The following is a 24,295-nucleotide window of genomic DNA, read 5'->3' as shown; positions in this document are numbered from 1 at the left end:
GAGGAGCGGCTGAGGGAACTGGGGTTGTTTAGCCTGGAGAAAAGGAGGCTGAGGGGAGACCTCATCGCTCTCTACAACCACCTGAAAGGAGGTTGTAGCGAGGGGGGGGTCGGTCTCTTCTCCCAAGTAACAAGCAATAGGACGAGAGGAAACGGCCTCTCAAGTTGCGCCAGGGGAGGTTTAGATTGGATATTAGGAAAAATTTCTTCACTGAAAGGCTTGTCAAGCACTGGAAGAGGCTGTCCAGGGAAGGGGTTGAGTCACCATCCCTGGGGGTATTTAGAAGACACGTAGATGTGGCACCTGGGGCCGTGGTGGACTGGGTAGTGTTAGGTTAACGGTTGGACTCGATGATCTTAAAGGTCTTTTCCAGCCTAAACAATTCTATGACTGTATGATTCTAACTGGTCATTACAATTTAGTTTCACCTGCAACTATTAACATAAACACATTAATCATTTTTACTATTACTGAGTGATCATCACAGGACAGAATTAAAGTTATTTGGTATCTTAATTATGGGTGTGAATATTATTTGTACTGCTTATTCTGATGCATCTTAATTCTGCTATAAATTTTAAGGGGAAGAATGATGATGAAAATGTCCATTTACATTAAGAATTAAAACAAGCCTCAAGATTTTACTAGGACCAGGACACATTGAAGCCCTGGCTGATGCAAAACACAGATGTGTAAGTTTTTTAATAGTTCACCTAACTGCCAACAATGTATAATTTCATTCCTTGGTGTGGCTTAGAAGGTTTGGGTCCGGAGATCTGGATGAGTGCTTCAGGGAAATGAAATCTTGTTTGAGGAGCTACCTGCATTAAACTTGCCTGGACTACAGTCGAAGAGAATCGCAGAATGACTGAGGTTGGCAGGGACCTCTGGAAATCCTCTAGTAAGCCTCCCTGCTCAAAGCAGGGGCAACCTGGAGCAGGTTGCTCAGGCCCATTCCATCCAGGTTTTGAGCATCTCCAAGGATGGACACTCCACAGTCTCTTTGGGCAACCTGTTCAATCACCCTTAGTGTAAAACAACAGATGACTATAAAGTACTAGTTCTCATTGGAGACACCTTATACCTAGCTGTTCTTAAAACGCTAAACTAAAGCATTATGGAAAGGTCACAACAATACTGGAACACTGGCACTGCAAAAAGCTATTTGAGTTTTTAGTCCAATTTTGCTGAGCTAATTGGATACCTCAGAGGAGAAAGAAAAAAAAAGTAAATTCTCAGCAGGGAAACACTACTCTCAGAAACTCTCATGAACACATCTCATAACAAAGCCAATTACTTATCTGCAAGACAGTAAATATAATGCATTTTTTCCAGAGCACAGTCCAACTATCACCCTCCTTTAAGCAACTAAGGCAATTAAAATTCAAGCAATTCATATTCAAAGCAACTAAGGCAATTCTCAAAGGCAAAATACATAATGCCTTCCACAGCTCTGGAAACAGACAATATGTTGCAATTACTCAATAATCTTACTGAACTTATGAGGATTCAAGGAAAGACAGAACACTGCACAGCTCAAGACGTAGAAAGAAATCCCACAGAATCTCTTAATCAGAAATAAGGTTTTCCTATTTTACTATGACACCTCCCTGCTGGAACCAATGGTTCAGAGCTTTAATTAAGTTGCCAAATTATATCTGCATTGAGATATATGGACTACAGAATGGGGATCTGTTGAGACAGGCATCTACCAATACCCATCTGGAATCTGCTACGTTCTATCATCTCACTATACACTCAATTGTAGAAATAGACACCGTAGTGTATGTACCTTTACATAATTAACTTCAATATAAATTTTACAAGTAAGATTTTACTTTAATCATATTTTAATTCAACAATTTATTTACATAACACTGCAGGACATATAGTGTACTATGTATTCATCCACACATGCTGCAATGAAGATATTACTGCACAGCTGCAAGAGTACAGTTTCCCAGACGGACACGGGAACAGTAGTACAGCCTTAAATGCATTATTCTTCCTAACCTACCTGAATCTTTGCGCCTGGTGATGCACTGGCCCTCCAAACCGTCTAGCTGGTGAATGACACAGCTGCGACAACAGTGCCACATTTTTGTTCTGGTTAGGATTGGCCGCAAACTTCACTGTAATGGGTTCGGAGGAACCTGGGGGTTTGTGACCATTGAAATTTGTAATTGCCTCTTCTGCTTCTGACCTTTTGTCAAACCGGATAAATGCGACCCCTCTGGACAAACCTTTTAACCAAACCAATAAAAAAAAAATAAAAAAAATTGAAGTTCAGGATAAACTCAAAATAACTTTGAAAGCAAAAAACGAAAAAGTTAAATATTTCTATGGTCACAGCTTTCAAGTTCTCTACATTTACTGATGTTTCTTCAGCAGCTAGAGGATAAAGTACAAAATTAAGAAACAAAAGACAAATTAACACATTCATTTCAGCTGTAACAACCACAGTGACTATAACACTTAAAAATCCAATGTGGTAGAATTCCATGAAATCCATCACCAACTGACATTTCCATTAACAGAAAAACCTCCCAATATTTTAAATTAATTCCACCAAAAAAAAATTAATTAATTCCAGTCAGTTAAAAACAAAACAAAACCCCTTAGCTTTGATTACTTTATCACTAAAAAGCATCTGCAAACACAAAATTGACACTGATTTTTCCAAATGTTTTCAGTTTTCCATGCTGAAAACACATTCTGGTTCGTAGATGAGGGCATGAAGGTCTAACCCTAATAAAGTAGTTTAACCTTCTGTAATCAAGAAATCACAATTTCATCTACATCACAGCCATTATTTCTAGCTGTCACATACTTTATTTTTAATTCATTAAAAACTGATTAAGAACTACCTCTTGGGAACTGTACTGAAACAATCACACTGCTGTTAAACATTTGCATCTTTTTTTTTCCTAGTACCAGACCCCAGCCACTGGGTGCTGTTATCCTTCTGACTGAGCTAAAAGTCATGCCTTAAGAGATCTCTGCTGCCTCCCCTGCTTCTCATCTGTGACTTGACCATAGTCTGGAAATACTGTTTGTCACAGCAAAGCTAAAAGGGTACATTTTGTTTAAATTTCATCCCAAAGCAGATGTTATGACTAGACTAATCCTAGGACTTTACCAAACCTGTTTCAGAAAGGGTCATATCAAATACTTTCACATTGCCTCTACTCTACACCCACATAGGGCAATCTTCAAAGACAGTTTCAGAAGCTGTTTAAGCTTACCATAAATCATAAAGTTTTGTTTATAACAATTGAACATTATTTCCTGTATTTCACAGAAGGAAATGCAGCATGACAAAACCCTGGGCATGCGGCAAGCAGACAAAAGGGAATCCAACCCCTGCAACTACCCATAGAACGGTCTCTAGGAAAGGTATATTTTCATTTAGGGCACTGGGAGAACTTCCATAAATGACTTGTTTTCTGCATGTTGTTAAGTATGCAAAGTCACACAGAGAAAGCCTATTTCCGAAGTCACTGCACTTTTTGAAGAAAAGAACTGCAGAACAACAGCAGGAGATGGCTAGCACCAACTGTGCAGCTGGTGTTTCTAGACTGATCTGGAAAGGAGTCAACCTGTGAAGAAGTTATTCCATTTTTTGATTTCTCACTGGTTACTTCCAAAACAGGAGGCCGGACCAAATCGGCTCATCAAATTGGAGCTGATGGCACTATATGCTCCAATACCACTGAGATTAGCCTTTCTGTGCCGGAAGGAAGCATATGCCCCACCCTGGAAAGGCACAGAACAGCAGCATCACCCAGAAGTCAGCAAGGACTATCCCAGAGTCCAACATACTGTTACTTCTTCTCCACTTCCATGCTGTTCATCTTAGCGCTTCTCACTTGATCTATCATAGTGTTCATTTAAAAATATAAAAATATGCTTTCTACAATATTTAAACAGATTAATTCTCAAAAGCTAGAGAACAACCTCTGCTGAGAAGGTACATCTAAAAGCACAAATTAAAATTTGCCCTAACTGGGACTAGATCAAGATATGAAATGCAGGTTTTAAAGCCAAGGCATGGCTACATTCTTGAAGTGAAGAGACTCCTAGGCTATTCATGCATTAAACTTTATAATGTAAACAGAATACATTCTTCAAACAATACATTATTAAGGTTATTTGAAAGCAAGCGGTATATTCTGAGCTGACACTGAATTAGACAGCATCATGCCTCAGCACACTCAATGAAAATTATATTATTCCTGGAGAGATTTTAATTGTATGACTTCCGTCATCTCATTTTATAGCTCTGTCAAACACAGCCGCTAGCTATCTAGACTCCACTGGCAGCCAGAGAAGGATGACTACTTTGGACACCTGTATTGATAAGTTTTCTGTGCTCTAGAAGTCTGTCTTGCTTCTACCTACAGTTGACACCTAGATAACTAGCTCTAGAGACAGAACCATACCGATATCAAAGTTGGACAAAATGAATCCTTCTCTCTAGGAAAGGACGGATAGGATTTTCCTTGCTCAACGTTGGAGTGTCTACAATGTCAGTATCCAGATCTCATCTAGGCACCCCAGATTTCTTTTACACACAATTGCGTTCTGACCAAATTGAAACACTTAAAAGCAGATGCCTACACAAAGAGCTAGCTCTGATGGAGATACTTAACATTGTAGACTTTAGTATTTAGTCAGATTAATCCCATCAAAAGCTGCTGATGGCCTACTCTAAATTACAGTAGATTCCTCACAGAGTATGAAAGTTGCTGCTTAACTACTGTGTATAAATGTACATACTACCATATATAAATGTTAAATGTGGAATTGCTAGAATTAAATTATCTTCTATTCTAATTAGCACATGCATAATCAATGAAAAAGTGTATTTGTAGAAGTTCTCTCCAAATTCATACATGACATATGGGCTACTGGAAAAAACACAGAACACCTAAGGTTAGAGGATAAGACGTACTCTTCAGTTATACAGTCTGAAATAATTAGGTAAGAAATTAAAACTCTGAAAACACACTGTAACACTGAGTCAGAATTAACATTATAGAGGAAATCCTTAACTTTGGTCTCTCCTGAGCTGAGTGCTTAACTAAGCAACTTCCCCCTTTTCTTTCTCGTTTTTTTAAATAAACAAAATACATTCATAAAAATCCAAGAGGGTAGTACTAAGTGTATTAAGTTCATTCTTTTGGTTAGCAGTAACCACAGAGGACTGTAAGACACCTCAAATGTTTTAAAATATGAGGAAATTGTGCAAGTGAATTCCAAGTTGGTATAAAAGACAAAATACATTATTGTTTTGCAGTGGATAACTATGGACTGGAATTGACCTGTGGGTAATAGTTGCATTTGTGTAAAGTAAAGGTAACATAAGCACTGCCGAATACAAACATTGCCCAGAAGCACATTGCGCTACAGTAGTATCAAGTGTCATAGCAAGAGAGATTTGGCAAATCAGCAGCTCAGCCTGGTAAAACTGACAATAAGAGCATAAAATATGATATGAGGTTTACACTGTAAGCTAGCAAAGGAGGCAGCATAAGTCATTCTGTGTTTTAAAAAAGTCACTGAAAAAGGATATCCTGTTAAAATTATTTCAGTGGTTGACACCAGATGTCACGGTTAGTTTATGAAAGTCTAATTTAGTTTAGGAACTACCAGTCTCTGAAAAACTTAAAACATGCTATACACTACAGTTTTATGAAGCTAGTGCAACAGAACTCACCTGTAGTTTGATCCACAAGCACACGCGAGTTGATGATGCGTCCAAAACGTGAAAACATATCTTCTACATCTTTTTGTGTCATTGACCTTGGTAGTCCACTAATATATAAATTAGCATCCTTGATAACTTCAGAACTTGGACGAGCATAGGAAACCTTTAAAAAGGAAAAAAAAAAGGTATGTTCAGGGTGTAAAAAGGAGAGAGTAACGTATTTTGTCATGAGTCACTTTCATTTATTCCCCACTAAATAACGCAGGCATTTTTTACCGGAGTTCAAAAAAGCTGAACAGGGAGAAGGTAAGGGGAAAATTGCCAAAACAAAGAGAGAAGAGTCATGTCCTGTATAACTCCATTCATCTTGGGCTTATCCAACAGATAAAGAATATATGGCATTGCTATAAAGAGACAGCAGTAGACTAATACCAATGCTTCCAACAAACATATTTGCTACATTGAAGAATCCCTGTCTGAAGTTCTGACTCGGATACTGGACCTGTCAGTAACCACAGATCACACCAAGAACTTGTGCTGTCAGTACATTTTTTTTAAAGCCTCATATAAAGATTTTACTAGGTGGAATGCAGTTTTCCCTCTTAATTTCTGCTACTAGAGAAAATTACAAACATCACCTAAGCAGGTGTGATTTCCTACACATACAATACTAGCTGTTATTTTGGAAGAGGAGTGCATGTGTATTAACGTGATTTAAAATAGAGGTCATCAAGTATCTGCGATATACACGAGTTCAAAGCCTGGCAACAATTTGGAATGATCCCACCTACTGCTGTAAAAATGTTGGGAATGAGAAGAAAAAAAAAAAGGGAATCTTTGAATACAAAGCTGTTACAAAACCTGAGAGGCTTAACAGCTCAGTTTACTACTCTTCTCCTAGATTCTACCTTTCTTGCAGTTGGAAAGCACACAAGCCTTACCACCAGAATGAAGTTTATTAGAATGCCATTTCCATAGAAGACGGAAAAAATCTAGACACCCTACCTTGATAGTTTTTGACTGAAGTCTGAGGCCATTCAGTGTGTTTATTGCTCTTTCAGCATCTTTTGCAGTAACGTAGTTCACAAAGCCATAGCCTAAGCTGTGTCCTACATGGAAGAACATTTTTTTAATTAATCCTAACAAAAGAAAGTTATCACTATCAAAATTAAAGGAAATGCAAATGAGAAAAAGTGAACTCAACATAAACATAATCCACACAGCAAATATTTAAATAAGCCAAAGAAGTTTCTCAAGGCTAGCATACATCATACGAAGTAACTCAAAGCTCTTTCATTTGCCACTTTGGACATCCCTCGGTCTTCAAAGACAGTGTGTATCAGACAGCCGCAGATGATCCATCAACAGTAAGAAATTCAAGACTAATATACCGACTCTGAACAGTCTTGTAAACTTAATGGGTATGGAACAAAGGCAAGAATTTAACAAAGTTCTTAAGTACAAAATCTTGTAGATAAAGAGCAGAAAGTGAGAAAGTGTCAGTGGACGAACTGCTGGGTAAGAAATCATCAGGCTACTCATTTCTGTGTAGCTATTCCAACCTTCAATCCTGGAAGCAAGAGGGAAAAAGAAGTTTTCAATCCTTCATACTTTCATATGAGCAGTAAGTCTCCCAAACACAGGATGAAACTGAAGAGTGAAAAATTCTTTTTAGTGCAGACCATTTAAGTACTATTACTTTATGTAAGTTCACTCTTAACTCTTACAAAAAGAATTTGAGAATAGTAATACAGATCTTTAAAACATGTAAGGCAAAGGATATTTATTTGGATATTTATTTGCTCTGCTTCTATCTCCAACCTCCACAAATGCTACTATCAATTATAACACTACATACTAAGATCATTTTGGGTTGCAATTTCCCAACAATTAGAGGCTCTTATCACTGTAGACCTAAAAATAACTAAAATACTTTCAAAAATGTCTCAGTGCAATAAAGCAATTCCCATTCAATAAAAGATACACCTTTTTCAGACAACTCCTCCTCGTCTCAGCCAGATCTATGGGATTTTATAAAGAAAATTGTAAGCATGCATAGGAGAATGTGCTATTTTGCTTTAACAATATACTGTTTTTAAGTTATTACCAAGCTCCGTTGTTAGGCTTGAGAACACAAGACGACACAGCTAATCGTTACAGTAGAGGATTCTCTTCTGAAATATAGCCCCTTTTTAATCACACAGCATGGCTCTGCAATAGTCTTAGCTGGCAAGGAAGTTTTTCTTATGCTTTCCAGACATTTCAGAACACCAAATATACACACACCACCCCCCACCCCCCCCCCCCCCAAAAAAAAGTCAAATAGTGATTATCCTAGCACAAGAGGATAATCACCACTTCACTGTCAGAGAAAGTGAAGAAAAGGGCTGTAACAGACACTGCAGATTAACTCCGTCTACTGAAAAAAGAATCACCAGTCTACTGAAGGAATTGAGACCTATGAGTAAAAGCCACAAGGGATGGAAGGAAGCTCCAAATAACCCTCACAGTGTTATTACTAACAGCATACATGACAGATTGACTGCAGAACAACTGCAACAGCACAACTCCCTGGCACGTCCTCTGCATTTGTCTGCTTTGTTGTGAACTGTAATAGACCAGTAACTCATCTAAATCCAAATAATGTCACTGCCTGTTTCCTAATACACTCCTTGTATAAACAGTCCCAGTTAATTTTTACTGTCTGCTAAAGCTCTTAAAGAAGCCATATCTCCATTATGTTCAACCTTCATACAGGAACAACATCCTGTTCTCTTACAGACCTAGTGTTAAAACATCTCCACTGGCACAGATCAAACTCTCATGACGCCAAATGCTTCTGCACAACTACAATGGCAAATCACTTCGATAGCCAAGTAGGGATTTAACTCTGCATAGGAAACAAATAAATGCAAAAAAAGCAAGATCTTAGACACCAGCTTCTGCACCTTTATCCTTTAAAGATCTACAGATAACACTGATCAGGATTTTGCAGACATATCTTACATGTACCTACAGCATGTTTTTTGTTGATTTCTTTATAACATTCATTTTCTGTTTTATTAGTCAGAGATGGTCAATCATTTAGATCAAATCTGGTTAGTCCACAATCACTTACCTACTGAGATTCTTTTCCCAATTAAGAAAATGAATAATTTAACAATTAGAAAAATGTTTAGCACCTAGACCCTGGTTTATTTCTCCAGAATCTGACCAAGAAAACAAAGATAAGTTTAAGAGGGAACAACTATCACACAGACAGTAGGCAATGACTTTTTCCCTCCTAAGTGGGTGGGAGGAGTCTGACACCCCGTCACCGGTACAGCATGTCAGCACCTGATCTGAAGGCTCAGAGTACCAGCTGCTTTACAGATATTTTCAGTCTGTCCCGAAAGCCACGTAAATGTGAATATTCCAGCAAACTACTGAATAGAACCAGGTCCTAATAAAGTTTATGGAAATAGGCCCTTAAAGACCAGGGAAACAGACTTAAACAACACTAATCCCTCTGAGTCTGAACCACTGAGCCCTGGCAGTCAGGGCTGTCACTCCCCAGGTAGACACTGCACTGGGGAGGGGGTGACTATATTCTCCTGGCAGGGGAAGAGCAGGATTCCACACTGTATAAACTTATTAAGCTATCTTTAGTACTCTGAGTCATGGCGATCAGGGGCTCAGCCTATGACCAGTGCGAGTGAGTATCCCTTCCTATTTTCTTGCAACAAGTTCCCAGAGACCACAGTAGGCGGGCAACCGTTACTTACCCAGCAGCTTTCTTGCAAAGCATCAGACAGGTTATATGTTTATGCACTGTTTGAGATGAGTGACAAGGAAGATTAAGCTACTTAGTTTTGGTTTTATCCTGTATGAAAGTAACAGCACTCATGCACACACAGGACCAAAAGGGCCCAACATGATCTGGGTCCAGTCCCTGTAATCAAACTGTACATACTCCCTTTCCCTAAAATGTAAGCAAGCTTCACATTAAAAGCAGTTAGATTTTTGTCCCAGGCACTCCATTGAAAGCAAGTTCCAGAAACCCCCTCCAATGCTCTCCTTTGCTAAATGCAGGTCTTCATACTTCGTATCCACTTGTTCTTGTGCCAATACTATCCTTGAGCTTACAAGCACTTATCCTTCCAAGTGTCTGTTCCCCAAAGTACACGCAAGCAGTGACCATATCCCCTTGGCCTTCTTTACTGTTTTCGTCTGAACAAAATTCTGCACCTTCTCCACTTCTAATTTTATAAGGTTGCTCAATGACTATTCCTTATCAAAGAGTTTGAAAGCCCTGAGAAAAAGAGAGCAGGGACATAATGAGGTTGACAGAAACAAACACAGATTAAAAAGAAAAGGGTCTGAAAAGCGGCAGGATTATAACAATTATCAGATTTTCTCATATTCACTGTAGGCATTTGACAATAAGTCATACTAAAACCCAGAAATTATAGTCCTGTTAACTTTTACCTACCACTAGATAAGAAAATACCAATTACCTATCTTTCTCTACAAAAAACTAGAATACAGACCTTCCCTCCTAGACTATACTTACCACCTTTAAATTACATCAGTGTGACATGACTTTACAGTCCTTAAGTAAAGGAAAAAAAGCCAACCCATGCAAAATTGGCAACATATATTAACTTATCTTGCTCTAAATACTGAATACCATCAGTCTCAGCCATCTTCTGCCATTCAGTTATTCGTTTTCATCTCTAAACAGGCTAGGAAATCTAACACACGACAGTCCCATCACCACAAGAGGCAAGTTCCACCATTCCCCTGACAGATCACTCTTCAGGAATGCTCTCTGCTTCACAATTTTACTCCGTATTCCCTCCTCCTAAACAGTACAAACTACCTTCCTTTTAGGGCATGCCACAAAATATATAAGGAATCGTCATTTACACAGCATTATGATTTATGTCAAGTGCTTATCCCAGGCAAGGAGACAAGTTATTTACTTTATCATGATATTGAGAGCCTGCTAGAAACCTATCGTGCAAAAGAAGGCAGTACTGTAACAGTTTTCAAACTATTTTAGCAGATGGTGTTTTAAAAACCTTTAAAAAAGAAACTTAAAAGTTTGTATATACATAAATGGAAATCTACTCAAGAGACAAAGATAAAAAAAGAAACAAGTAGGTCCTTCTCTGGATGAATAATTAACAAAGTGACCATAAAACCTAGTTTAAAGCAAACTACTATACTCCTTCAGCAGAAAGAATCTAGTTTTGTTTCCATGATAAAAAGCCCTTTCATGAAAGAGGGCACTCATTTTCTTTCTGTGCATCACTTGGTTTTCTGTCCATGTCCTTGCTTCCTTTCCCAGCTCCCTGAGATGCACTGCTTCAGTTACTAGCTCATTTCTTATTCCCCTCCCACCACTGACTGACAACTCTAGTTTCACTGGGGAGTCTGAGACCAGAGCTAGTACTTATTTTCCACTTCACTACAGACTACTTGCCTCCCCCTACCCCCCCAAAAGCAGCTAACAGATTCTCCCCATCCTATCCTCCTCAGGAAAACCTAAATTTAAACCTGGCTCCTGTTATGTCAGAGCACCTCAGTATGAAGGCATTTTAGTTTAGAATTTGTTTTCTGAACTGGGAAACAAGTGTTTTGAGATTAAATTTAAAAAGCCCAAGTAAATAACACAGAAGGACGGCACAGATCTCCCCAAATGTCACTCAGGGGAAGATGTGGTGTCTTGGAAAGAGTTGGGTTTGGGTTTTTTGTTTGTTTGGCTTTACAAAATGTGCTGTGAGTGATATCACCAGATAGCTTGAGTATGTATGAATGCATCAAGAAATACCACGTCCAAATACCAGGCATCAATGTGCTGAAAAAGCAGAATTCAAAGCGGTGACTCTGTCGTTTCAGAGGATGAGAACAGATTAAAAGTGCTCAGATGTGCCTTGTGTGGGCTTTCTTTAGTACAGTTACACTATTGTATAGCTGGGGATACATAACCACATCAACCCTGAGAAAAATGCACACACCCTTGCATCAAACTTCCAAAAAAAGGGTTATGCCAATGCAGAAGTGCAGCAAGGTAAGACTGGAAGAGCAAGTGATCAAGAGGCTATATTCTAACCCCCTGAGACAAGTCAACACCATGCATACAGCATCTTTTGTTTCCTAACATCCTAACACCCAGGAAAACAAGCAGATGTGTCAGCAGAGCAGCCTGGCTAAGCAGGGAACTCATGGCAGAGCTCCAATGCAAACAGGCAGCATACAGGAGATGGAAGAAGCGACAGCCTACAAAAGAAGGAATTTAGAAACACTGTCCACTCAGTCTCAAGAAAGCCAGAGCTCAACTGCAGTTGAGACTTGAAAAGAATGCAAACAAACAAAAAAATAATATCAAGGGTAACAAGAAAAGCTTCTTCTGCTGTCTCAGCAGTACAAGGCTGAAAAAGGAAAATGTGGGACAGCTGCTGAATAGGGTGTGTGATTTAGTGAGAGTGGTACAGGATGCCTTCTTTGCCTCACTCTTCACTGACAAAGTCTAAGGGTGCTGAGACACCAGGCTCATGTCCTGGCCAAAACTACTCTCTATCATCTTTGAATGGTCATGGAAATTGGAAGAGGTCCCCAACAACTGCAGGAAGGCAAATGCTGCATCCATCTTCAAAGAGAGACCAAAAAACCCCCTCTAAAACGCCCCACACTCCACATGTATGCCTGCAACAAGTAGTTTTGCAGGGATCTGTCCTGGGACCTGCTGTTTAACTTTTTATCCATGACCTGGAGAAGGTGATGGGAGTGCACTCTCCCCAAGACTGGAGATAACACCAGGTTGGGAAGAACCTGTCAATACACTGGAGGGCAGGGCTGCCACCCAGAGAGACCTAAACACGCTGGAGGAATGGGCCAACAGACATCTTAGGAAATGTAGCAAGGATAAATGCAAGGTCCTGATTACGGGAAGGAAGAAACTCTGGCAACACCACAGACTGGGCACTTACTGGCTGGCGAGCAGCTCTATGGAAAAGGACTTGGCAATCATGGGATATAGAGCAAGGCAAGCATGAGCCAGCAGTGCACTATGACAGAGAAGGTTAACAGCATCCTGCATTGTACTAACAGAAGTACAGCCAGAAGACAGAAGGAAGAGATCATCCCCCTTTACTCAACACTCACTAGACCACACCTAGAATACTGCATCCAATTTTTGATGTCCCCCAACACAGGAAAGACATTGATAAACTGGAGTGAGCTCAGCAAAGGGCCACCAAGATGCTCAGAGGACTGGAGCATGTGGAGGTTTACAAGACCAGATGGGATAAAGTCCTGAGTATCCTGGTCTGACCTCACAGCTGACACTGCTCTGAGCAGAAGGCTGGACCAGCGTCCCTTAAAACTGCACCATCCTATGATCCCAAATGACAGAACGAGGAACTCGCACTACGTTAATCTGAGGTTCTTCCAGTTCCACAGAACAAGGTCTTTTTGTATTAAGACAGCCTATATGCACACTTCATCTAAGCAGGGATGTAACAGAACTAAATATTAATGAATATATTCTCTCTCACAATATTTTCTCCCATTCATGGAACCATTTCTAAATTTTGAGTTTATTTCTAGTGTAGTCCTTAAGCCAAAGCCTGGAATTACCAGAACTGCTCCATGGCTAGCAACACAGACTCTGCCAATTTTCAGTGGATTAGTTATTCTGTCACACATTTTTGGAAGCACTCCCTCCCATAGTCTATTTTTAATTGAGTGAAAACCCATTTCTGTAGGTAGGTTTCCACTAGTTTTCTTCTGTCATTTTTTTTGTCCACTGGTCTCAGGAGATGATGCTGGTTTCTAGCTCCTCCTTATGTCCTTCAGCCCAATGTTAAATCTGCTCCACACCATAACCGTTGACTACTTTTTCACTTTAATATTCTAAATGCCAACTTCAGAACCTGACATGTTCTACATGCAGTGCTTGGCTCAACTTTGGAGACAAGCAGTTGCTATTTGTTACCCCCTTGGCAGTTTTTGTTTTCATACTACAAGGTGTCCTTACAAAAAAAGAAAAGAAAGCAGCTTCTTGAAGGATTTTTGTCAAAACAATTTTTGAATGTGAACAAGCATCTCAAGTATTTAATCACCGATCTTCAAAACTAACAGTAGAAGGGCATGATTTTCCATTGCAAGTCTATGCTGATCAAACTCTATCATCACAACACAGAAGTGATTCTATTTATTACTAGTCTACCACATAGCTCACAGCATGTTTTTGAAAATACAGGGAACACCCCCTACAACTCAGTCCTTCACTAAAGATACAGATGATGCATCTCATCTACTCTGAAAACACATGAATCAAGCTAAAACCCATAGCCTGAATGAAAACTTTTCTCCTGATCCAGTCCCCAAGTAGCCCGTCTTCCATTCTCAAGCAATGTCCTTACACCTGGCTTCATCAGCGATACTGAGAAGTTGCTCTGCTTCTTTGAAACACACCCATTCTTTCCCACTTATACCATGGTGACCATAGTAATTCCCAGAAAACTAGAAAACATGCTGTTTGAGATAGAACTAAGCACAGTAGTTTTAGTACAGGTACTTTAGTAGCACGTTAATCTTCAAAATCACTTTCACTTTGCCCCAAAAAAATATTCTATAGTCTTTTATACAGATTTTGGAAAACAGAAGCAAGTTTTGTTTGGGGTGGGTTTTTTTGCCTGAATAACTTCTTGAGGCTACAATTAATCATTCTAAATTGCTTTTTACAGTTCTGCTTCATCTCCAGTTTAGTCATAAATGCTGTCCAAAACTATCATTAGTCATGCAAACACCAAGAGAGCACTGCAGAAATACCACATAATCATGTTTGTGTCAAGCTGGGGGCAAAGCTCAGCCTAGCTGGATAGTCTGGTCTTGTGCCTAACCTAGTAAGACACCTGGGAAGCACTGCATTGTTGTAAGACTGGATTAGTCAGATCAACACTACACCAGGAATCACTGCACCATGCTCCACTTACACTTTAAGCCTACTCTTTAGAGTACAAAACCAAAAGCATAGGTTTGTATTTCAAGCATTTCCACGATATTTGTCCTTTAAACACCTCTATGGTCAGTGTCAATGCAACAGCTCAGTACTTTTTTCCACAGTAACTGAATTCAGCTTTATTACAGTTTCTATGACTAAGACACAGATTACTATCTGAGCCAATTCCTGCTTCTACTTAAGACCAGCATGTCTTACTGACTTTTGACTGCAACAGAAAGGAAACAAAGAAAATAATACCTAGTTTTACTGACAACGATTTTCAAATACAGAATGTGCCCCCACTGCTTCATTTGGCTTTATAAACCAGGACACAAGCCACTTTCTGTTCCGTGGCCAAATGATGAATAGTCTCATATTGGAAGTTTAAGGGCAAAACTGCATTTAACAGGTTTGGAAAGCCTGACGTTCAAACAGCTCAGGAAAACATTATATATTACAAATAAAGTGGCTTCTCTTCCACTTGCAAAATAAATGGCATTTGCCTTGAAACAAAGATGACTACAAGCAATTCAAACAGACACTTCTTCAGAAACAAGTCAAAAGCTACAAAGCTAACTTGACATAAGTCTGTTCTTTACCCTGGCTCAAAGAGACACCTTCCAGGGATCTCACTATCTCCACAATATTTTAAAAATTCGACCATATGCAGTAAGAGTGACAGCTTTCAATCCTGAAAACAAAAGGTTTACTATTTTTAGTAATTAATTTCATTTAATGAAGCCCTTCCACATACTTATCATTTCTGTATGTTCTGTTTATATTTTTTCCTTTCTCTCATTTCCAGAACATTTTTCTATTGAGATTTAATTTTAGTTGCTCCAGGGCTCTTTTTCCAGATGAACTGCCAGCATGCTAGATGCTGTGAAGTGAAAAGGATTTCTAAAGTGAACACACAAAATACCAGGCCCAAAACTGTGCATGAATACCACAGGCTGATTTCTTGAGGAAGTCTTTGGGAGGAAAATGCCTTGCCCACTTACTGCAATATCTAATTTCTTGAAACTTCAGAACAGATTTTGTTGATCTGTGGTTGGAACAGAAACCTGACTATTCAAGACGCTGAGGGCTGAAAAATCTACTCCCCACCTCCTTAGGAAGACACTTCAGCTTTCAAGTAATGACACTTTTTTAGCTGCAAGCATTACAAGCAAAACCTCAGCAAGTGTTCAGAGTCAACATGATCATAGGTTAAGCTGAACTAAATGGTTATTCTGCAGAAACATACTGCTTCTCCATTGGAAGAGAATGAAAGTACCCTAAGAAGATGTGGAGCAATAACTCCCACTAAAAACATGTTGAGAAATATTAGAGTACAACTGAAGATTTTGCTATATGGCTCATTTTTATGGCTTGATGAGGGAAAAGAAAGGCAAACAAAGTGAAGATGTCAGCTTTTGTAAAGCAGAGTACTTCATGCAATGGCTAGTACAACCGTGTTGACCTTTTTGGCTTTATGTGCCTATGTATCATAAGGAGGGATACTAAGCATGAATATATTTATCTGGAGACATAGAGAGGGTTAAAGGATACCCACAACCCTAAAACGGTAGGAAGTCATCCTCATTTATGCCAGCCCTGCCTTAAAGCTTTCAGAGAACACAGCCAAGGTCCCTCTGAATGGCAGCACAACCACCTGGTGTACCAGCCACTCCTCCCAGTTTGGTATCAGCTGCAAACATGCTGAGGGTGCAATCTGTCCCATCATCCAGGTCATTAATGAAAATTTTAAACAGACTTGACCCTGATATCAAACCTTTGGGTACTTCACTACTGACTGGCCTTCAGCTGGACCTTGTGCTGCTGATCACCAACCTCAGAGATTGGTTTTCAATCCAACCACAGGTGCTTCACTTGGTGACGCAGATCCCCCAGCAGCACATACCTCCTGCAGCAATAAGAACACGTCTCTCTATCCAGCCCAAGTGAGAGGCCCCAGGCACTCCCTGCAGCCCAAGACCTGCAGAGCTGCCTCTCTTTTCTGGTCAAGGCAGCTCTTTTTCAGTCAAGGCCTCTGATGTTACAGGGATAGCTGCTACAATGACTGCTGGAGACCGTGCAGCATGTCACCACCATTCCTGAGTGCATACAGGCTGATCGCAACACAGTCCATGGTCCCCATCTGCACTGCTATGCCTGTTCACAGCACTCTAGGAGCTACGCTCTAGGCTAGACTGTTATATAGGCCTGTCCTAAGCAACAGCTAAAAAGGTGCTTGACCCTCCCTAACCAGGGGTCAGCTGGAACAAAAGCTCCAACCTCCCTTTGATCAAGTACACCTGACAGAGCTCAGAGCTCCTTGCTAGAAGTCAAGGTCTCCTACAGCTATCCTTTCCTGGCAGCAGCAAGCACTCCAGTTCCTCAAAGGGTTCCCAGTCCATTGACAATCCCAGAACATTTAGAAGCAGAGCCCAGAAACTGCTGCACCAGCTGCTGCTTCTGCCAGCTGTGCTCTGAACCCACTTAAAGAACCCAAGCAACCTTTATATTAAGTGCATTCCCATACCCTTGCTAGAACTCAGTTATTACCTCTGAGGTAGTTTATATGGCCAACTTTATGATAAAGGAAATTAAGTGAAGCTGGCAAAGCTAGAAGGGTGTTAACATTTTCAGTATTTGGCCAATTTGTCTGCAAACCATTTGCACTTTTCATTAAGTTAACCATTGTTGCTAGGCATTCTTGAATGCACATTTAAAGAAACTGCATACCACCAAATGTGATTAAAAAGCTAGAAGAAAAATCCAGGGGTAATGATGCATTCCAATTACACAGTTAACAGCAAAACTGCATAAGCAATTTCATGGTTGTTTTCCATGCAAAAGGAAACAATTTCAGCCAAAAAGAATACTTAAATACTTTCCACAATACAAGAACACTTAAGAATTCTGTTTCTAGACTGGAGTCTACTGCACTAGTGAAATGAATAGAGCGCTACCCTGTCATGTGAGCTAGAGAGCTACTTACCGCCTTTCAGCATCTGAAAGCGGCGCAATAAAAATCTTCCTTCCCTTTTTGCTTTAAAAGCTTACAAGGACACAGCCATTCAATTCTTTTTCAGCTGCATAATTTCTGTGAAAGAGTCTTCCAGAGAAGACATCATGAAAAGGAAAAGACAGGGAAAAGGGGAAGATGCATACTGATTCCTGAGGAATTCCAACTACCTAGAAGCGATTTCTTTTTGGTTCTGTAAGCAACAGGCCACACGCACACTTGCAGTGCAAGTGAGCCGTAACGACACGATTTTTTGAGATGGACCCCAGATTTCTGCACACAACCTTAACAAGTCAACCCAAAATATCCATTCTGCTCCAGATTTTTCAGCAACAGTGGAGCGCTACCTTTGTCCCTGATAGCTGCTGATCAAGGAGTTGAACGTTAGCACGCTCCATCAGAGCTCAAACTTACATAAGCAAATGCAGACAGCAGAGAGGAAGCCCACTGTCTCCTTTCAGCGTTTGCATAGAGATGGCCGTATTTTGGTAGTCGACAAGTACAGACAGAGCCTTTGGCACAGTCTGAAGGATCATATCCTAGATTTCCTAGAGTAGAAAGTCATGACTATTTTGTCATGAGTATCACAGGGATACCTTATTCCCTGCTCAAGCAGTCCAGAAGGTGTGAGGGAGGGAACAAGAACCCTCAAGAAGTTGGATGCCTCCCTAACTAAATCAACTGCCATCAGACAGAACACTTTTACAGAGAGGTGTGCACAGCAAACTTGTCACCAGGTACTCAGAGCACAGGTGTCATGAGCAATAAACCGACCCCACAGCAGTCTGAGACCCTAAGCACACAGGAAAACTTTAACTCAGCCTTTTCAGAGCTTTAGACAGTTGGGTTTGAAAGAACCAACACTTCAGCAGGGTAAGGGGAAGACAAACTAAATACAACTTACGCTCATGGCAGACTTTCAGCTTTAGCATTTGGTCCAGAAGGACTAAAAGTCTGCGTACACCTGCACGAACAGCACACTAAAGACAACCAGGTTCTCTCAGAAAATTTACAGCTATTGATTAGAAGCATCCGCATTGTGCACAATCAGACATCCTGACACGATAAGCCATCGGCATCTGTGCTGCGAGAAACTCAGCAAGACTAGAGTGGCACAAAGGCCTGGATTTCTGCATTAACAGATACTGAAGGAGGAAAAATGCTTTAAAAATGTTCACCTGTAAGAGGAGTCTAGCACAGCAGGTTGGCTGGAAACCCAGACCCCAGAATCTGGATGTCCCAGCAAAGTCAAGCACCTCCAATGCAAAACATGGTACAGGACATATTTCTTCTGTTGAATCATCTATGATAGCAGGCAGTGCCTCCAAGAAAGAGGACATTTAACACTGTACACATCGCTGGGTAGGAAATCGGTACAGAGCACAAGTTTGGCACTATTGTGTCTGAAGTCAGTGCTAGAGGGCTACAGTCTCATCAGTGCAGACTGATCGGACAAACCCCAGTACTTTTCCTTGCTCTCAGCCTCGTAAGCCAGAGCCACAGGAAGAGAGGATTTCATCAGCTGAATTGGGTCCATAGCTACTCACAAGCCTCAGCAATTACCACAAAAGGCCAGGAGATGCAACAGTGAAAAGTTACATCTCAGACTTGACACTGTGCCATACTATATTGGGAAGCGACCTTCTAATGTTTCCCCAGGGCTCAAAGCCCCAGGGGATGGCTAGTGCTACTCTTAAGATCTGACAGAAAGAACAACATCCAATATGAGTTCTATAGTTCTCTTATGAAAATCCTGGATGTCCAAGGCATACTCACCATAAATACAAGTACAGTGAGCAACAAAGCAACAATTCAATATTTGCCCACTGACCCTGAGTACCAATTCACTCATCACAAGTTAAGCAGAGCCATGTCTGGAAGTTCTTAGGAATGCAATACACAAGTTGGAGAATGAAGAGACCAGCACCCTATCTTTCCAGTTTGATCAGGAAGAGCTGAAGGAGCACTGCACCCTGTCTAATGTTCATCTACTGTGCATAAGCTTCTCTTTACAGCTACTGCAAAACACAGAAAAAGAGATTATCACGTCTCAAGCAACAAAACAAATGCATAGTCATACTCTTATCAACTGCTGTAATCCATGTGTACACAAAGCAGAAAATTCATAGTAAGGAATGTAAACTGACACTATGGTTTGCTGCTGTTTTCAACTTCCTACAGCATTCATCAATAACAAAACAAAGGGTAAGTAGTCTAGTGGCTTCAAAGAGTTTCTCTAAATTTTGTAAACACAATCCAATACATGGAACATAAGATTGTTCAGTACCATGATGTAGTTGAAACAAAACCCAACAACATATATACTTTGATCATAATGAAATACTTTGCTCAAACAAAACAAAACTTTGGCTTTCAAATCGATTCTTGAATCAAAGTAATCAGTCTCTATAAAGCTAAGGCTAGTTCAATAAGTCATTAAAAACTGCATTCCAGGCAGAAGACATTTTCTGCCCTACATATTTCATTAATAGAGAATTAATTGAGAAAAAATATACACATCAGTCATTGTTTTATGAAAAAAAAAGCATGATCAAACAAACATTTATTTTAACTCTACAAATACAGTCAATAAAGGCAACTCCAAAGACAAAATGCTTTGATTTAACAGAATGTCATGGGGGCACCAAAGCTGTGATTTCATTGAAAAGAACTAAACTGATCTAAAAAGTCTAATTCCAACAAAATGAGAGGTTACCTCCCTCCTGTCCAGGCCACTCAACCCCACTGCATCTTACATGCCAATATTATGACTTATCTGACCTCATAGGAATCAAGGTCGGGGAGCTAAAGAGGTTTTTGTGCAGCTCTAGTTTCCTTGCTAGTCTGCCATGGGGTCAGAAAAATGCAAGTTTTCTTGCATTGAAAGTTTCTTTTCACAAGGAAAGCCGAACTCTGCCACAAGACTTCTTTTCGGGGGCAGCCAAACATCAGATCTGCTTAGAGTGAAGTTTTACAATACAGAAATCTTAATGCAAACATGAAGGGGCAGAAAGAAAAGCAAAAGGAAGAAAAAAAAAAAAAATCATACTTTTAGAAGGTTCCTGAAGAAGCCAATTCTTAGTTACTGATATTCCAAAACTATCAGTGAGCATGGAGAAGACTGGGAATTGCTCCTAACAGTGTTGCAGGTGAATGAAAAATTAGGTAGCAACAAAATTAAGTGGTCTGACCAACACAGCCATGCAGAACTAAACACTTGCAATCACTTTAAAGAAAAGCGAGAATTTTGCCTACAGGCACTCAAGGACTCCATGCAACGCTAACAGGAATTTTACTTTTGATTCTTCAGAGGGTTGTTAAGAAAAACCTGAAGCACACAAGCATATGTTTTGGACTTTAAACTACCCAGCACTGTCAAGTTCGAAGTTAAAGTTAACCAGACTTTACCAGAGTATTCGATGCTGCAAGGAACAGTGTTAAGTAGACTCTTAAACTTCAGGTAATGACGTGTCTTGCTTCCCGTTTAAAATATCCTTACCTCCCACGCAGACAATTTTGTGCTTATTTGAAAGTCTAAGGTGTGGATCAGCTGTGACATTTGATGAATGGCTTGCTACCGTTAAACAAGTGATCTTATTTCCTTGCAAAAGTAGCCTCCAGAGCAAGCCTCAACTTCTAAGCATCTCAAACTGTACGACAACATCTAGGCTGAATACACAGCTATCAAAATATTCAAAGAAATCAGTATTTTATGTAACTATTTCATGATGATTTTACACATACGTTCCGTAAGTACAGATTTAGATAGATGGCTATCACATGAAACTTCATCTGAAAGAAAATAAGAAAACTAAAGACATGGAAATCAGAGAAGCCATTCTGAAAGTAAATTCTAAGGTTTTTAATTATTCAGTTCTCGTGTCTATTCTCAAGCATATAAAGTACTAAAGTCACTTAAGATAACACACAACAAATTATCATGCGTTTCATCAGCTTTCATGCAGTTTTTACAGACAGTGAAGTAGTTTCAGACCTGTTTCATTATGCATTAGATAATGATCTAAGTCAGTATTGCTAGATTCCGAAATACAAGATTGAGCATGTGCAGCAGAAAATTCCACAAGGCAACCGTCTGCAGGCTGAGAACAAACAAGCATGCGTAGCTAGTTAACAGCACAATTACTTTTATTTACAGAAGCAACCGTGCTCTCCCACTAAATCCAAGATCCCGTGAATTCTGAACAAGAATAACCAGAATTTGTAAATGAAAATTTTTAACTGTGCAAGGATTAAAACATGTTCACAGAGCAGATAAAAAGCTCCTGCAACTAAATAGATATGGCTTATGGAACCAGTTGCTCTGCCAGCATTTGTTTGTTTTCGGGGAAACATTAAATTTCACAAATCTGAACAATTCATTCCTCTCATTTTTTAGAGCTACTACTAACAATTCTATTTAAAGAACCTACAAGTTAAATTCCTGAAGAGCGATAAGGCCTACAACCATTTCAGATGCATGCCACACCTTTATTTTACTGATCAAAATCAGATCAAAAGGTTTGTTTGCATATTCAGAGCTCTGGTAGAGTCAAAAATGTTCAGACTGTAGGAAGAATAAGCAAGCTGGGGACCGAATTCAAACTAGTTTTAGACATGCCTATTGATGTTCAAATTTAGGAACGGTACTTCTTGGAATTCTTAACCATAGTGTTAGAATTAATGACTACAAAATTAATGACTACAAAGTAGCCATTAATTCAGCCTTAAGTATTCCATCTTCCTAATACTCAATACCTAGTCTTAGCATTACTCTAGTTATATGCATACTTTTCAACAGTTTGATTATACACACACAAATATTTAATATTTCTACATTAATTGCATTCAATTAAGTATTTGCTTGAGCAGTCTACCACAAAGTAAAAGTTCCTTATATACTAGATTATACCTGCAACTTTGTCCCGAATAAGTTTTGCAGATTCAACTTCGCCAATACTGCTAAATAGACTCCGTAACTCATCTTGCGTCATGTTCTGAGGAAGGTAGTTCACAATTAAATTTGTTCTACCAATATCATCCCTGCAATCTTCAGCCATGTGATCTTCATAACCATTGGACATTTTAAATATATCTGCAAAGAGAAAAATCCCAAATAAGTTCTAGATCTTTGCATTTCAATAAGCCAAACTTTCTCCACCTGAAATAAGTTTGAATGTTTATTTTAAAAAACTGAAAACAAGCAACTGTTTCAACTATGCATTTTTTCCACTCGCAGAACAAAACATTATTTGTTGAAAATCCCAGAACAATTCATTCTTTCAAACTAACAAGCATGGCATTTTACAAAACTAGGTACCATTGAAGAGCTCAAGGGGTTTTTTTTTTTTACGTTACTAAAAAGCATCAAGACAGGTTTTGTACACAGTCCTGTAAACACCAAAGTATTCACAACAGCTGAATTAAAAATCAGGTTCCCCATGTCCAAGCACTCAACCAGCCAGAATCAAAACTGCCACCTCAACCTTAATTCAAACCTTATGCCCATAACCCTTAAAAGACAGAAAGAGGAACAGCAGCCAGATCTACTAGACTCAGTTCAGTATTTCAACTGGGACTATTTATTTTCCAAATGTTTTCTCCTTTACACATTGCTTATCCCGCATCTTAAGGCCTTGTTATCGTTAAATGGTTGCCCTTGGGTGACTGCTTAATTGCATATATGAAACAGATAGTCTGTACTGGAACACTAACTTTGGTGCATATTGAGTATTTGATAAAGTTTCTATTTTTGCACCTTTTTAAGAAAAGCCTTGAGAAAACGCCCAGAAATTCCATCACATGAAGATACTCTCTGCCTTAGTCAGCCATCAGCAGGGACTGAATCCTGATGTTTCAGATGCTGAGGACATCTACAACTCAAACTCACAACAGACCCAAGCTGCTCTTCTTCATGGCCTGCCAGAAGAGTAGATTTTAGAGCGCTTTTACAACTACTTTGAAACTGTCAAAATCAGGATACCCACACCCTATTCCTGCAACAGGAGAAAAGTGAGGTCTAGCAGATTCAGGAAGCCTAGATTGGCATGTTCTTTCTGGAAAACACCACCACCAGGATGCTAATTTCTTGTGTTGTTCCAGACTCTGGTTCTCAAGTTTGCTGCTGCAGATTTGTTCATCCTCTCAGTCCGAGCACGCTATACATCTCTAGCTCCAAAACAACATAGTTTTGTTTAACAGCTCTTAAAAACAGCTGTGAAGCACACAGAATTAACAGAAAAGCTGCTAAAACCCTGAAGTTAATTCATGGCCTCCTGACGCTCAGTTCAGCACTCCTCTTCAGTCATCACTATTTGTGCATTTTATCACAGAATCCAAACACTTTGGCCTATTAGCAGCATACAGACACGTATAGACATGCCTGTATAGACAGACAATTTACACCATAAAGTTTCAATAACGTTTAGGTATGAATGTGTCTCCAATTCGGACTCCACCAGTAAGGGGCATAAGACCAAACACTTATTTTTGGATGAAATTAAGGCAGACTTGCAACCGGCCTGGCTGAACGGGGAGCTTTTGCTGGGACTCAGGAAAAATAGGAGAGTTTATCGCTTGTGGAAGA

At 39.7% G+C, this 24,295-nt stretch overlaps 1 protein-coding gene across 1 annotated transcript in view; it reads right to left on the bottom strand.

Moving 5' to 3' along the window:
• ELAVL1 (ELAV like RNA binding protein 1) overlaps positions 1 to 24,295 on the bottom strand; it is a 43,644-nt gene that overhangs the window by 13,893 nt on the left and 5,456 nt on the right. The window contains exons 2-5 of the mRNA XM_009322987.1: positions 22,622 to 22,804; positions 6,716 to 6,819; positions 5,720 to 5,873; positions 2,018 to 2,243 (exon numbers count right to left, since the gene is read on the bottom strand). Coding sequence (XP_009321262.1) covers positions 2,018 to 2,243; positions 5,720 to 5,873; positions 6,716 to 6,819; positions 22,622 to 22,793 — 656 coding nt within the window. The 5' untranslated portion in view covers positions 22,794 to 22,804. The remainder of the gene's footprint in view (positions 1 to 2,017; positions 2,244 to 5,719; positions 5,874 to 6,715; positions 6,820 to 22,621; positions 22,805 to 24,295) is intronic.

The sequence above is a fragment of the Pygoscelis adeliae genome, unplaced genomic scaffold (genome assembly GCF_000699105.1).
Source record: "Pygoscelis adeliae isolate BGI_AS28 unplaced genomic scaffold, ASM69910v1 Scaffold284, whole genome shotgun sequence".
NCBI classification, from domain to species: domain Eukaryota; kingdom Metazoa; phylum Chordata; class Aves; order Sphenisciformes; family Spheniscidae; genus Pygoscelis; species Pygoscelis adeliae.
The sequence above is the reverse complement of the archived record's forward strand: the minus strand, read 5'-3'. Positions and strand labels throughout refer to the sequence as shown.